This window comes from Coregonus lavaretus, assembly GCF_964263955.1.
Source record: "Coregonus lavaretus genome assembly, contig: HAP1_SCAFFOLD_1792, whole genome shotgun sequence".
NCBI lineage: Eukaryota > Metazoa > Chordata > Actinopteri > Salmoniformes > Salmonidae > Coregonus > Coregonus lavaretus.
The window spans coordinates 32944-48420 of NW_028162410.1; the positions used below are offsets into that span (position 1 = coordinate 32944).

The window sequence follows — 15477 nt, forward strand, 5'->3', positions numbered from 1 at the left end:
GTCACGTCCATGTAAGTTGTTCCTGAGGGTTGCTAGCATTAGTGGATCATATTAGGCACTAAGTCGGGACATGTAGCCTATTTGAATCATTATGGAATACCAGCTACTGAGAAGTGCATAGGAAAGGCGTGCGTAAGAAAGGCGTAATTTCGGAATCGGGCCCATAGAGCGTACCAGCACATGATCAGAAGCAAGAGGAGCGGAGAAAGTACCGGGAGAGAAGGAGAGAAGGAGAGAGGAGTACATATTAAACCCACAGACACTGTTCTGTTCGTTCTCTCTCTCTCTCTCTCCTCATCCAGTATTAATACATTCTTAAATCCTCCCTCATCAGGGAGATGCAGCACATCATCCAACATGGAATATCAGCTCACTATCTGGATCACAAACATTAAACCAAAACATACAGGATTTCAGATCTATGCACAAGCTTGGATCTTTTGCCATTAACAGCCCTGTCTTGCCATTACCAGTCTGTGAATTTAGTTGCTTGTCATGCCGATAAAGCTTCTTGAATCGAAAATGTTTTATATTGATCAGAAGATGTTTGGATAAAAACCTTTTATTACATTAGAAAACATCATAATTTAAATGAGTAGATACCAGTTAAACAGTGGCAGAATGCACAGCACACACTGGACACAGAAGGCCAGAGCAGAGAGAGACATCCAGAGATGGAGATGGAGGCCTACAGTACAGTCCCAACCCAACAGTATCAGCACCAGTCATCAGTAGGCTACTAAAGTCAGTTCTGGGCCACAGACAGACGGAGAGCGAGCGAGCGAGAGAGAGAGAGAGAGAGAGAGCGAGAGAGAGAGAGAGAGAGAGAGGCTGGCTAACACTGCAATCCTGTTGGAGTGTGAAACTGGGTTACAAGGGTTACAGTTATAAATCTGTCCTGTACTCCCCCACGCCCATTCCCCAATTCTCAAATGTTCCCCATTCCCATCCATATTTCGATTGCTGCAGTCCGATATTCCTGGATCCCTCCCAGCCTAGTGGGAGAGAGAGAGAGAACAGAGAAAGAGAGGGAACAGAGAAATAGGCATCTCAAACAACTCCAGTCCATGAGAGAGAGACGTTGTAACTAAGAACCATCTGTTCAGGTTCTGTTGGCTGGGGTCTGGTCACTACGTTACCATAGAGAATGTCTGCTCTGTGACCCCCTTGGCTGACATCCGTGGATCTTGTTATACAGCGTAGAGTGGAGATCCATGTGGATCCCTCTACCTCATTGTCAGCAGATCCCTTGCAAAGATATATCTCGGAAAGATCCATCAATGTCTGTTTTGTGTTTGAGTATCATCACTATGTACTGTGGATGTCTGTGGATACACAACAAACACACACACCATTCAAACACAGTCTGTGGGTTTGACACGCCTTCTATTCATGTGTCCACCAGGCTTTGCGGCTCGTCAGGAAGTGTGTATATTCCTGTCCCACATGTGGTCTGTCAGGCCGTGTGTGTGTCTTGGGTCATATGATGTGTGTGTGTCCCTGTGTCACATGGAGGCGAGGCTCTGGAAGCCACAGAACTTCCAGCGTTTCTCCAGCGTGGCTCCCACTCCACTCAGCTCCTGTCTGAAGACACTGGGCAGACGACCCATCAGAGACTCCAACTCCCCCGCTGACACCTGGACGGGAGAGGGATGGGGACAGGTGACATCACCTAACGGGTCTTTCCTATTTGTGTAACAATTAGATGAGATTTCAGAAGCCCATTTCAGTTTCCCCCCCAGCTTTTTTCCCTTTCTCTATTTTAGTGACTATTTCATGTAAATAAACTGACCGTAGTGTCCAGTCTCTGGATGTAGGACCACAGATAGTCGATGTTGGCTCCGAACGGATGGACATGGAGGAAGGTAGATATGATGCCTGCAGAGACACAGGGAGAGATTGAGAGAGATGAGAGATAGAGAAGAGAGAGAGAGAAACATTGAGATAGAAAGAGATATAGAAATATATATAGAGAGAGAGAGAGAGAGAGAGAGAGAGAGAGAGAGAGAGAGAGAGAGAGAGAGAGAGAGAGAGAGAGAGAGAGAGAGAGAGAGAGAGAGAGAGGAGACACAGAGAGAGGGAAGAGAAAGAACAGGCTGTTCAACTCCAGCTCTCCAGCAGAGCTGCAATCTGCATCTTGCCAATGTGCCGTGCAATAAATGCATCCCACGCCGCCATAAAGAACGCTGGTCCGAGCAGAAACAACACTTGAGTTGATTACTTGTGAGAGGTCCTGCAGATGTAGCACTTCAACTCAGGGGGAGAGAATATAGTGCGGTCCCCTGGGAACCCTGAGCCAATATTTATTCCCCTGATTTATATGATGGAACATTGCCCATTACAGACAGGACTAATTTACTCCCCTCAGCTACCACCACTCACACGGAACCACCACACTGCAGAAAGGGGGAAGGGAGGGTGTGTTTGTGTGGGGGGTCTTAGTGTGTGCATGTGTGTGCTTGAGTGTCTGTGTTCACGTGTGTGTGCGTTCACTTCTATACGTGTTGTGGACGTGTTGTTGTGTGTGTCCATGAATGTGGATGCGTGTCTGTATGTGTTTGCGTGTGTGTAAAGGTGTGTGTCCCCTACAGAAAAATGAAAAGCCCAGAAGCTGTGGTGGCTGCGGTCAGAGGAGGCTGGTGGGAGGAGCTATAGGAGGATGGGCTCATTGTAATGGCTGGAATAGAATAAATGGAACAGTATCAGGGCGGCGCACAATTGGCCCAGCGTCGTCCAGGGTAGGGGAGGGAATGGCCGGCAGGGATGTAGCTCAGTTGGTAGAGCATGGCGTTTGCAACGGCAGGGTTGTGGGTTCGATTCCCACGGGGGGCCAGTATGAAAAATTATGTATGCACTCTGGATAAGAGCGTCTGCTAAATGACTAAAATGTAATGTAAATGTATCAAACACATCAAACGTATGGTAGCCACATGTTTGACTCCGTTCCATTAATTCTATTCCAGCCATTACAATGAGCCCGTCCTCCTATAGCTCCTCCCCACTAGCCCCCACTGGCTGCGGCAGGCTGGGAAGCAGGCAGGGTGGCTGGCTGGCAAGGAGATAGAGAGCTCTGCCTCTCCTCTCCTTCATGTTGGCTTTCTGTGGGCTGTGTTAAAATAAATAAATGTGCATCTGCCTACTCCTCTCTCCTCTCCTCTCTTCTCTTCTCCTCTGCTCTCTCTCTGCTCTCCTCTGCTCCAACCGGCTTCTGGCTTTGTTTTACACCAAGCAGGCTGCTTTCACCTCCCTGCAGCACCAAAAGGAGCTCCGCTTTCCAGCTGCTAATCTGAGAATTGGCACAGAACTATTTTGTGCTTGTGCCTACAGGAGATTCAGTCAGCGAACGGAAACAAAAGGAAAGCAGGCTGATAAAATGACTCCAGTCAGAATCAGAATAGAAGCTGCTTTCTTTTTGTGATGAAACTATATTTCTGGGAGCTGAAATGGAGGAGAGGTAGAGGGGGAGGAGAGAGGGAGAGGGGGAGGAGAGAGGGAGAGAGGGAGGAGAGAGGGAGAGGTAGAGGGGGAGGATAGAGGGAGAGGGGGATGAGAGAGGGAGAGGGGGAGGAGAGAGGGAGAGGTAGAGGGGGAGGATAGAGGGAGAGGGGGAGAACAGCCACGGGAGAATTAGGCAATTTGTGTTCTACAGTCAGTAACTTTCTCTCCTCTCGCCTGGAACCGGTTTGTATTTTCTTCTGTTCTGGCTGACGGCGTCCTCGTCTATCTCAGTGTCCCCGGCGCCCTGCGATGAAGTGTGTTTCTGTGTGTGAACACAACCCCAGCACTGCCGTGTGCAGCTGGGAGAGATAATGTGTGTGTGGGTGTGTGTGCGTGCATGCATGCGTGTGTTTGCATGTGCCTATGTTCGGTGGGGATAAGTCGATGTGTGTGTGGCCAGGGCCAGTGAGTACTGCTTGGCAACCAGACACACATTACCTCTCCCCTGAGCCCCCCTTCACCCAGTCCTTTGGTTCTTTATCCAAGAACATGACAGACCTAACTGGTCTCAGAGCAAAAAATACTACATTTTACAAAATCCGTGCCACTCCATGTAGTATGATACACTACATGACCAAAAGTATGCTCGTTGAATATCTCATTCCAAAATCATGGGCATTAATATGGAGTTGGTCCCCCCTTTGCAGCTATAACATCCTCCACTCTTCTGGGAAGGCTTTCCACTAGATGTTGGAACATTGCTGCAGGGACTTGCTTCCATTCAGCCACAAGAGCATTAGTGAGGTCGGCCACTGATGTTGGGCAATTAGGCCTGGCTCGCAGTCGGCATTCCAATTCATCCCAAAGGTGTTCAATGGGGTTGAGGTGAGGGCTCTGTCCAGGCCAGTCCAGTTCTTCCACACCGATCTCGACAAACCATTTCTGTATATACCTCGCTTTGTGCACGGGGGCATTGTCATGCTGAAACAGGAAAGGGCCTTCCTCAAACTGTTGCCACAAAGTTTGGAAGCACAGAATCATCTAGAATGTCATTGTATGCTATAGCGTTAAGATTTCCCTTCACTGGAACTAAGGGGCCTAGCCCGAACCATGAAAAACAGCCCCAGACCATTATTCCTCGTCCACCAAACTTTACAGTTGGCACTATACATTGGGGCAGGTAGCGTTCTCCTTGCATCCGCCAAACCCAGATTAATCCGTCAGACTGCTAGATTGTGAAGCGTGATTCATCACGCGCTTTAGCACTCGGTGGTCCCGTTCTGTGAGATTGTGTGGCCTACCACTTCGCGGCTGAGCCGTTGTTGCTCCTAGATTTTTCCACTTCACAATAACAGCACTTACAGTTGACCGGGGCAGCTCTAGCAGGGCAGAAATTTGACAAACTTTGTTGGAAAGGTGGCATCCTATGACGGTGCCACGTTGAAAGTCACTGAGCTCTTCAGCAAGGCCATTCTACTGCCAATGTTTGTCTATGGAGATTGCATGGCTGTGTGCTCAAATCCACTCATTTGAAGGGTTGCCCACATACTTTTGTTAGGTTAGGAGTTAAGGTTAGGGTTAAGGTTAGGGTTAGGAGTTAGGTTAAAGGGTTAAGGTTAGGGTTAGGGTTAGGGGAAGGGGAAGCGAACATGCTAAGTAGTTGCAAAGTAGCTAAAAAGTAGTAAGCAGTTGCAAAGTTTCTAATTAGCTAAAATGCTAAAGTTGTCCGTAATGAGATTTGAACACGCAACCTTTGGGTTACTAGATGTTCACATTATACGCCCGACCAACCACCCTCCTTTTATTTTTGCCTTAATTAACCTCCTGTCATACCAAATTTAACATATCATACCTATTTGAGTGTCCCAGATTTAAGTAGGCCAATGTAATGTAACCTAACGTAAAGTAACATATACTAAATGGAATGGCATGGATTTTAATAAAATATAATATGTTTTGCTCTGAGACCAGGCTGGACAGACAGGCTTGGGCTGTTTCAAGACTGTTTCACCCCATTAACAACTGGCCCCCCTCCAACATTTTATTTTTATTTTTATTTAACCTTTATTTAACCTGGTAAGCCAGTTGAGAACAAGTTCTCATTTACAACTGCGACCTGGCCAAGATAAAGCAAAGCAGTGCTGAAAAAACAACAACAACACAGAGTTACATATGGAATAAACAAAACGTACAGTCAATAACACAATAGAAAATCTATATACAGTGTGTGGAAATGTAATAATTTATGGAGATAAGGCAATAAATAGGCCATTACTTACAATTATAACATGTCTAACCCCAACCATTAAAACACTCCCAGTTACAGGCGATAATTTGACAATCCAGATAATATTATGCTTTGTAGTATACATAAGCTGTATATGTACTGTATGTTATAGATAGTAGATGATGTTACCCAGTAGCAGAGCCTCCCTCTCTGATGTGAGGGGTCCTCTCATTGCTGCTTCACTCCTCCTGTCTCTGCTGCGGTACAGAGTGGTCGCACAGCCGTTCACTACCTACAGACACACACACACACAACACAGTGTTGGTCCTTATAGACACACAAACGCAATGGGAGCTGATATGTGTGTGCACTCATTGGGGTAGTGTTATTTTTATGAGAGAGAGGAGAGTGGCTGGTGCTACTGGTGTTACTCCATTGGGATTCCCCCCTCTCCTTCTCCTTCTCCTCTCCTCTCTTCACCAGTCCATCTCTGCCTTTCACAGGGCACAAGGGACATACACAGTAACCCACTACAAACCATAACCCCTCAACAAACACCAATTTACTTACCCCCCATATACCCCCCCACCCTTAATGCATAGGCCTACCCCCTGCTCTGAAGACGTCATCAGACGCTGACGTCTCCTCACACTGGCTGGCTGGGTCAATAAAATCACTCAAGAAGAGGGTACAGAGATGTTGATTGCATGTGAGTGAGTGTGTGTGTGTGTGTGTGTGTGTGTGTGTGTGTGTGTGTGTGTGTGTGTACACAGGAGGCTGGAGAGGGGAGGACAGCTCATAATAATGGCTGGATTGGAATGGATGGAATGGTATCATACATATGGAAACCATGTGTTTGATATGTTTGATACCATACCATTTATTCCGTTCCAGCCATTACTATGAGCTGTCCTCCCCAATTAAGGTGCCACCAGCTGCCTGTGGTGTTCAGTATTGTGTGCGTACTGTATAGTGGTGTATGTTGGGGAGGACTGACCTTCTCAGGTGTTTCTCCGTTGGTCCCCTCCACTACCACTACATCCCCGTTAGTCAGCATCTGAAAACAAGACACACAGAGAACAAGACAGAGACTAACATCAAGTACTGACCATTCAACACTGGTAACAAGCAGAGGCATAGAGCATGGTCTTAGTAACAGAAGCAGGATCCAAGTAGATGTTGTTTAATGTAGAATCTTTAGACTGTATGGAAACAATGTATCCTCCCTGGAGGTTCCATCTCTCCTTTTATTTGTTCATCTATCTATTCATTTGATCCATCTATCCACTGGCAGCTGAATACACTCTTTCTCCACATGAGCTCTATTCTAATTCATGTTCCCATTACCTCACTCCAATAACAATCATAAAACAGTTACAGTTAGCATAATCAGATAGAATCAGAAAGGTACTCATCCATCCACTGGTTGTATTATTCTCAGCAGTGGAGTGTATTCATGGATGCCAAGGAAAGCAAGGTTTCCACATTAATTTGACCAATGATACAGGCAAATTATTATAACGTAGATTCCAGTGGTGTAAAGTACTTAGGTAAAAATACTTTAAAGTACTACTTAAGTAGTTTTTTGGGGTATCTGTACTTAACTATTTATATTTTTTACAACTTTTACTTCGCTACATTACTAAAGAAAATGATGTACTTTTTACTCCATACATTTTCCCTGACAATCAAAAGTACTTGTTACATTTTGAATGCTTACCAGGACAGGAAAATTGTCAAATTCACACACTTATCAAGAGAACATCCCTGGTCATCCCTACTGCCTCTGATCTGGTGGACTCACTAAACACAAATGCTTCGTTTATAAATTATGTCTGAGTGTTGGAGTGTGCCGGCTATCAGTAAATACAAAATAAAATAAGAATCGTGCCATCTGGTTTGCTTAATATAAGGAATTTGAAATTATTTGTACTTTTACTTTTGATACTTAAGTATATTTTAGCAATTTCATTTACTTTAGATACTTAAGTATATTTAAAACCAAATACTTTTTGACTTTTACTCAGGTAGTATTTTACTGGGTGACTTTCACTTAAGTCATTTTCTATTAAGGTATCTTTACTTTTACTGAAGTATGAAAATTGGGTACTTTTTCCACCACTGGTAGATTCTGATCTAACCATAAACTCAAACATTGTGCCACTGGCTTGAGACGATTGAAGTTCAATATGTGGCCTAGATGTAATAGGTTCATGTTAACTAGCTAGCTAGCTAGCTAACTTAGCTGGTTCATTGTTGCCCATGCAAGAAAGTTAGGCTAGCAAGCATTTTAGCCAGGTAGCCTAGTCTAGGACAACAACAACTAAAAGTGTTTACTACTGTATGACAGTCATAGACCGTTTTGCCAACATGACAGAGAGGATGGCATTGGGGTTCATCTAGTCTACAAGTAGGGCGAGTCAACATGTTTTTTCTACTTGCACACACACACACACACACACACACACACAAATCAGTACCATGGACAGCCACATGATATTTAGCAACATTGATTGGACTAAATTGTTTTTGGTGTGTTTAAGTTTGTTTTCAGTGTATTAAACTAAGCATTTATAGCCTAGTTGATTTGATGATGAATAGCGGAGGCAGTGCTCCTGTTTTCTTTGTGCTGACTTGCGGTGGTTCTAAATCAGTAGATGTATAGTAAACTATCCAAATCATGAATTTACTTGACCATGCTGTAGGCCAGCTGAATTCAAAGTAGGGGTTAACATTTTTAGGAACAAAAAATTAAGAGAACCAATTATTGTATGGGACAATATACAGTGGGGGAAAAAAGTATTTAGTCAGCCACCAATTGTGCAAGTTCTCCCACTTAAAAAGATGAGAGAGGCCTGTAATTTTCATCATAGGTACACGTCAACTATGACAGACAAAATGAGAAAAGAAATCCAGAAAATCACATTGTAGGATTTGTAATGAATTTATTTGCAAATTATGGTGGAAAATAAGTATTTGGTCACCTACAAACAAGCAAGATTTCTGGCTCTCACAGACCTGTAACTTCTTCTTTAAGAGGCTCCTCTGTCCTCCACTCGTTACCTGTATTAATGGCACCTGTTTGAACTTGTTATCAGTATAAAAGACACCTGTCCACAACCTCAAACAGTCACACTCCAAACTCCACTATGGCCAAGACCAAAGAGCTGTCAAAGGACACCAGAAACAAATGTGTAGACCTGCACCAGGCTGGGAAGACTGAATCTGCAATAGGTAAGCAGCTTGGTTTGAAGAAATCAACTGTGGGAGCAATTATTAGGAAATGGAAGACATACAAGACCACTGATAATCTCCCTCGATCTGGGGCTCCACGCAAGATCTCACCCCGTGGGGTCAAAATGATCACAAGAACGGTGAGCAAAAATCCCAGAACCACACGGGGGGACCTAGTGAATGACCTGCAGAGAGCTGGGACCAAAGTAACAAAGCCTACCATCAGTAACACACTACGCCGCCAGGGACTCAAATCCTGCAGTGCCAGACGTGTCCCCCTGCTTAAGCCAGTACATGTCCAGGCCCGTCTGAAGTTTGCTAGAGTGCATTTGGATGATCCAGAAGAGGATTGGGAGAATGTCATATGGTCAGATGAAACCAAAATAGAACTTTTTGGTAAAAACTCAACTCGTCGTGTTTGGAGGACAAAGATTGCTGAGTTGCATCCAATGAACACCATACCTACTGTGAAGCATGGGGGTGGAAGCATCATGCTTTGGGGCTGTTTTTCTGCAAAGGGACCAGAACGACTGATCCGTGTAAAGGAAAGAATGTATGGGGCCATGTATCGTGAGATTTTGAGTGAAAACCTCCTTCCATCAGCAAGGGCATTGAAGATGAAACGTGGCTGGGTCTTTCAGCATGACAATGATCCCAAACACACCGCCCGGGCAATGAAGGAGTGGCTTCGTAAGAAGCATTTCAAGGTCCTGGAGTGGCCTAGCCAGTCTCCAGATCTCAACCCCATAGAATATCTTTGGAGGGAGTTGAAAGTCTGTGTTGCCCAGCGACAGCCCCAAAACATCACTGCTCTAGAGGAGATCTGCATGGAGGAATGGGCCAAAATACCAGCAACAGTGTGTGAAAACCTTGTGAAGACTTACAGAAAACGTTTGACCTGTGTCATTGCCAACAAAGGGTATATAACAAAGTATTGAGAAACTTTTGTTATTGACCAAATACTTATTTTCCACCATAATTTGCAAATAAATTCATTAAAAATCCTACAATGTGATTTTCTGAATTTTTTTTCTGATTTTGTCTGTCATAGTTGACGTGTACCTATGATGAAAATTACAGGCCTCTCTCATCTTTTTAAGTGGGAGAACTTGCACAATTGGTGGCTGACTAAATACTTTTTCCCCCCACTGTATATACTAAACACATACACTACCGGTGAAAAGTTTTAGAACACCTACTCATTCAAGGGTTTTTCTTTATTTTTACTATTTTCTACTTTGTATAATAATAGTGAAGACATCAAAACTATGACATAACACATATGGAATCATGTAGTAACCAAAAAAGTGTTAAACAAATCAAAATATATTTTATATTTGAGATTCTTCAAATAGCCACCCTTTGCCTTGATGACATTTGTTACTTTTCATTTTGATAAGGGATGAAAATGCAATGAATGGAAGGTTTTTAATTCTTGGGGAAAAAATGGAGGACCAGGGGGGACCAGGGTGGAGCAGGGCTAGCCTCAGAAGAAAGGACAAACGCACATGCACACGCACACACACACACGCTGCTGCCTGCTGTCTGCTGCCTGCTGTCTGCTGCCTGCTGTCTGCTGCCTGCTGCCTGCTGTCTGCTGCCTGCTGTCTGCTGCCTGCTGTCTGCTGCCTGGGCTCTCAGACCATCTTGAGAGGAAGTTTGAGCCATTTGAGCCATTTCAGAGTCTGGCATGCTCGGAGAGGAGTGAGTGGGTTGGAGAGTGAGAGGAGAGGGGGATGAGAGGACATGGAGGGAGGGGGATGAGAGGACATGGAGGGAGGGGGATGAGAGGACATGGGGGGAGGGGGATGAGAGGACATGGGGGGAGGGGGATGAGAGGACATGGAGGGAGGGGATGAGAGGACATGGAGGGAGGGGGATGAGAGGACATGGAGGGAGGGGGATGAGAGGACATGGAGGGAGGGGGATGAGAGGACATGGAGGTTAGGGGAATGAGAGGACATGGAGGGAGAGGGATGAGAGGACATGGAGGGAGGGGATGAGAGGACATGGAGGGAGGGGATGAGAGGACATGGAGGGAGGGGGATGAGAGGACATGGAGGGAGGGGGATGAGAGGACATGGAGGGAGGGGGATGAGAGGACATGGAGGTTAGGGGGATGAGAGGACATGGAGGGAGGGGATGAGAGGACATGGAGGGAGGGGGATGAGAGGACATGGAGGGAGGGGGATGAGAGGACATGGAGGGAGGGGGATGAGAGGACATGGAGGTTAGGGGAATGAGAGGACATGGAGGGAGAGGGATGAGAGGACATGGAGGGAGGGGATGAGAGGACATGGAGGGAGGGGGATGAGAGGACATGGAGGGAGGGGGATGAGAGGACATGGAGGGAGAAGGATGAGAGGACATGGAGGGAGGGGGATGAGAGGACATGGTGGTTAGGGGGATGAGAGGACATGGAGGGAGGGGATGAGAGGACATGGAGGGAGGGGGATGAGAGGACATGGAGGGAGGGGGATGAGAGGACATGGAGGGAGGGAATGAGAGGACATGGAGGTTAGGGGGATGAGAGGACATGGAGGGAGGGGATGAGAGGACATGGAGAGAGGGGGATGAGAGGACATGGAGGGAGGGGGATGAGAGGACATGGAGGGAGGAGGATGAGAGGACATGGGGGAGGGGGATGAGAGGACATGGAGGGAGGGGATGAGAGGACATGGAGGGAGGGGATGAGAGGACATGGAGGGAGGGGGATGAGAGGACATGGAGGGAGGGGGATGAGAGGACATGGAGGGAGAAGGATGAGAGGACATGGAGGGAGGGGGATGAGAGGACATGGAGGTTAGGGGGATGAGAGGACATGGAGGGAGGGGATGAGAGGACATGGAGGGAGGGGGATGAGAGGACATGGAGGGAGGGGGATGAGAGAACATGGAGGTTAGGAGAATGAGAGGACATGGAGGTTAGGGGAATGAGAGGACATGGAGGCAGGGGGTTGAGAGGACATGGAGGGAGGGGAATGAGAGGGATGAGAGGGAGAGAAAGGGGGATGCTGCTACTGTGGCCATGTTGCGATGTTTTTCTCCCGCAGAGATATGAGTGGTGCGACCTCAGGCTGGTGTGTGTGTGTGTGTGTGTCTACTGAGGGAGAGCCACTTGTGTAGAAACTACAATAGAAAGAGACAGAGATAGATAAAGAGGAGGGAGATAAAGAGGAGGGCGATAAAGAGGAAGGAGATAAAGAGGAGGGAGATAAAGAGGAGGGAGATAAAGAGGAAGGAGATAAAGAGGAAGGAGATAAAGAGGAGGGGGATAAAGAGGAGATATATAAAGAGGAGGGAGATAAAGAGGAGGGAGATCAAGAGGAGGGAGATAAAAAGGAAGGAGATAAAGAGGAGGGAGATAAAGAGGAGGGAGATAAAGAGGAGGATAAAGAGGAGGATAAAGAGGAGGGAGATAAAGAGGAAGGGGGATAAAGAGGAAGGGGATAAAGAGGAGGGAGATAATGAGGAGGGAGATAATGAGGAGGGAGATAAAGAGAATATTTGAACAGACAGCTATAGTAGCCTACAAAAAGAAATACTAGACTGCCACTACATCAAAACCATGTCTCTAACTCCCTCCTGCAGTCTGTATGTTTCACCATATATACATTTATATCCTTGTCGGTTACTCAGTATGTTAAAGGCCCAACAGTCAACCCTACAGAGCTCAGGGGCCTCCTTTGCAATGTACTCATATACGATACAGTACAGTGTGTTATCTGAAGGATCAGCAATAGGCACACCCTGGTACTGTTATGTATAAGGAGGTTCTCTTTGCCGTTTGTTTCTCTATATCTTTATATCTTCATAACCATCATGACTCAGAACCCTACACTCCCATCTGGATCAGTGCGTGTGAGTTTACACGCTTGTGTGGGTCTATGTGTGTGTGTTTACGCATTTGTGTGCATGCATGTTCTCTCACCTTGTCTCTCAGGGCTAGGACCTCTCCCTCCAGGTATCTGTGTTCGTCTCTAGCCTGCTCCAGCTCCACCTCCTTAGTCCTCAGCTGATCCTGCAGACTCAGCAGTTGCTGGGAGGAGAGAGAGACACACAGAGAAACAGAGTTACACAATAGACCTCAACACAGTTAGATAGAGAGACACACAGAGAGACAGTTACACAATAGACCTCAACACAGTTAGATAGAGAGACACACAGAGAAACAGAGTTACACAATAGACCTCAACACAGTTAGATAGAGAGACACACAGAGAGACAGAGTTACACAATAGACCTCAACACAGTTAGATAGAGAGACACACAGAGAGACAGTTACACAATAGACCTCAACACAGTTAGATAGAGAGACACACAGAGAGACAGAGTTACACAATAGACCTCAACACAGTTAGATAGAGAGACACACAGAGAGACAAAGTTACACAATAGACCTCAACACAGTTAGATAGAGAGACAGAGTTACACAATAGACCTCAACACAGTTAGATAGAGAGACACACAGAGAGACAGTTACACAATAGACCTCAACACAGTTAGATAGAGAGACACACAGAGAGACAAAGTTACACAATAGACCTCAACACAGTTAGATAGAGAGACACACAGAGAGACAGAGTTACACAATAGACCTCAACACAGTTAGATAGAGAGACACACAGAGAGACAAAGTTACACAATAGACCTCAACACAGTTAGATAGAGAGACAGAGTTACACAATAGACCTCAACACAGTTAGATAGAGAGACACACAGAGAGACAGTTACACAATAGACCTCAACACAGTTAGATAGAGAGACACACAGAGAGACAAAGTTACACAATAGACCTCAACACAGTTAGATAGAGAGACAGAGTTACACAATAGACCTCAACACAGTTAGATAGAGAGACACACAGAGAGACAGTTACACAATAGACCTCAACACAGTTAGATAGAGAGACACACAGAGAGACAGTTACACAATAGACCTCAACACAGTTAGATAGAGAGACACACAGAGAGACAAAGTTACACAATAGACCTCAACACAGTTAGATAGAGAGACACACAGAGAGACAGTTACACAATAGACCTCAACACAGTTAGATAGAGAGACACACAGAGAGACAGAGTTACACAATAGACCTCAACACAGTTAGATAGAGAGACACACAGAGAGACAGTTACACAATAGACCTCAACACAGTTAGATAGAGAGACACACAGAGAGACAGTTACACAATAGACCTCAACACAGTTAGATAGAGAGACACACAGAGAGACAAAGTTACACAATAGACCTCAACACAGTTAGATAGAGAGACACACAGAGAGACAGTTACACAATAGACCTCAACACAGTTTGATAGAGAGACACACAGAGAGACAGTTACACAATAGACCTCAACACAGTTAGATAGAGAGACACACAGAGAGACAAAGTTACACAATAGACCTCAACACAGTTTGATAGAGAGACACACAGAGAGACAAAGTTACACAATAGACCTCAACACAGTTAGATAGAGAGACACACAAAGAGACAGTTACACAATAGACCTCAACACAGTTAGATAGAGAGACACACAGATAGACAAAGTTACACAATAGACCTCAACACAGTTAGATAGAGAGAAAGTGCTGGGAGGACAAAAACAACAGAGAAGGTGACGAACACAGAGGAGACACCAGTAAGCAGGAACAACAGCAGGCAGAGGTCTGACTGTGTTGTGGTCTGGGTCCGGTTGTAAAGGGAGGGAGTGTGAACGTGGTAGACAGGTCAGTCAGAATACATCAAAGTGATGTGTAGCTGCACTGTCCCTAATACTCTTTGTTCCTAGGTACCGCTGCTATGGCCTTCAATTACCTTTTGCTAGTGAAAGCACAGGTACACATACCTGCAGCATGTGATGGTAGTGTTGGCACTGTATTGTATTGAAGGTACTGTATCTCAATTACTGTTGGTATAATCACATTCCCAATAGTGGAATCACAGGTGGAATATGATACAGGCGTAGATGGTGTAATATTGTACCTGATGCATGTTGTGCATGCTCTGCTGTAGTAGGTGTGTGTGTCTGTCAGGGGGGTGTTCGGGGTCGTCGGGGTGGCAGGACTTGACCTGCTCCTTCCTCAGCAGCTCCACCTCGTTCCTGTAGGCGTCCAGCTGCCAGCGCAGAGAGTCATTCTCCTCCCTCAGAGAGGCCCCAGACTGGCCACACACTCCTGGAGAGGAGGACGGGAGAGAGGGTTAGACACAAGACACACACACAAACACACATACGCATGCATGCACGCACCCGCACGCACACACACAAACTGCAGTGAGTCAACTCTCTACCCAACCGGTGAGGTTCTGAGTCTCTGGAAGTGGAGGTATCTGTTGTTCTCTCTCCTCCTCCCTACATGTCATGTATTCAGGACACATGAAAGGGAGCTGTTCAGAGCTGCTCAGTAAAGCACTGCTGTCCTTTCAACAGGCTCTTTCAGCAGGCATTAGAATAGGCTGCAGCATTGGAGCAGAGCAGTAATAGATTGTGAAGTGTTCTGAATCTGAGCAGCTTGGTCACTGTACCACCACAGCCCATCTATAACATCCCATCACATCCCAGCTGCTAGATCATTCTTC

General features: G+C 45.9%; 1 protein-coding gene across 1 annotated transcript in view; it reads right to left on the reverse strand.

Annotated features, from left to right (window-relative positions):
* Window positions 1-1505: 1505 nt before the first annotated feature.
* Window positions 1506-15477, reverse strand: part of LOC311119289 (ecto-NOX disulfide-thiol exchanger 2-like) — a gene marked incomplete at its 3' end in the record, with an annotated part of 30894 nt that continues 16922 nt past the window's right edge. Inside the window, exons 9-14 of the mRNA XM_084194010.1 lie at window positions 14884-15074; window positions 12830-12937; window positions 6663-6722; window positions 5855-5957; window positions 1793-1878; window positions 1506-1637 (exon numbers count right to left, since the gene is read on the reverse strand). Of these exons, the coding sequence (XP_084050136.1) occupies window positions 1506-1637; window positions 1793-1878; window positions 5855-5957; window positions 6663-6722; window positions 12830-12937; window positions 14884-15074 (680 nt within the window). The remainder of the gene's footprint in view (window positions 1638-1792; window positions 1879-5854; window positions 5958-6662; window positions 6723-12829; window positions 12938-14883; window positions 15075-15477) is intronic.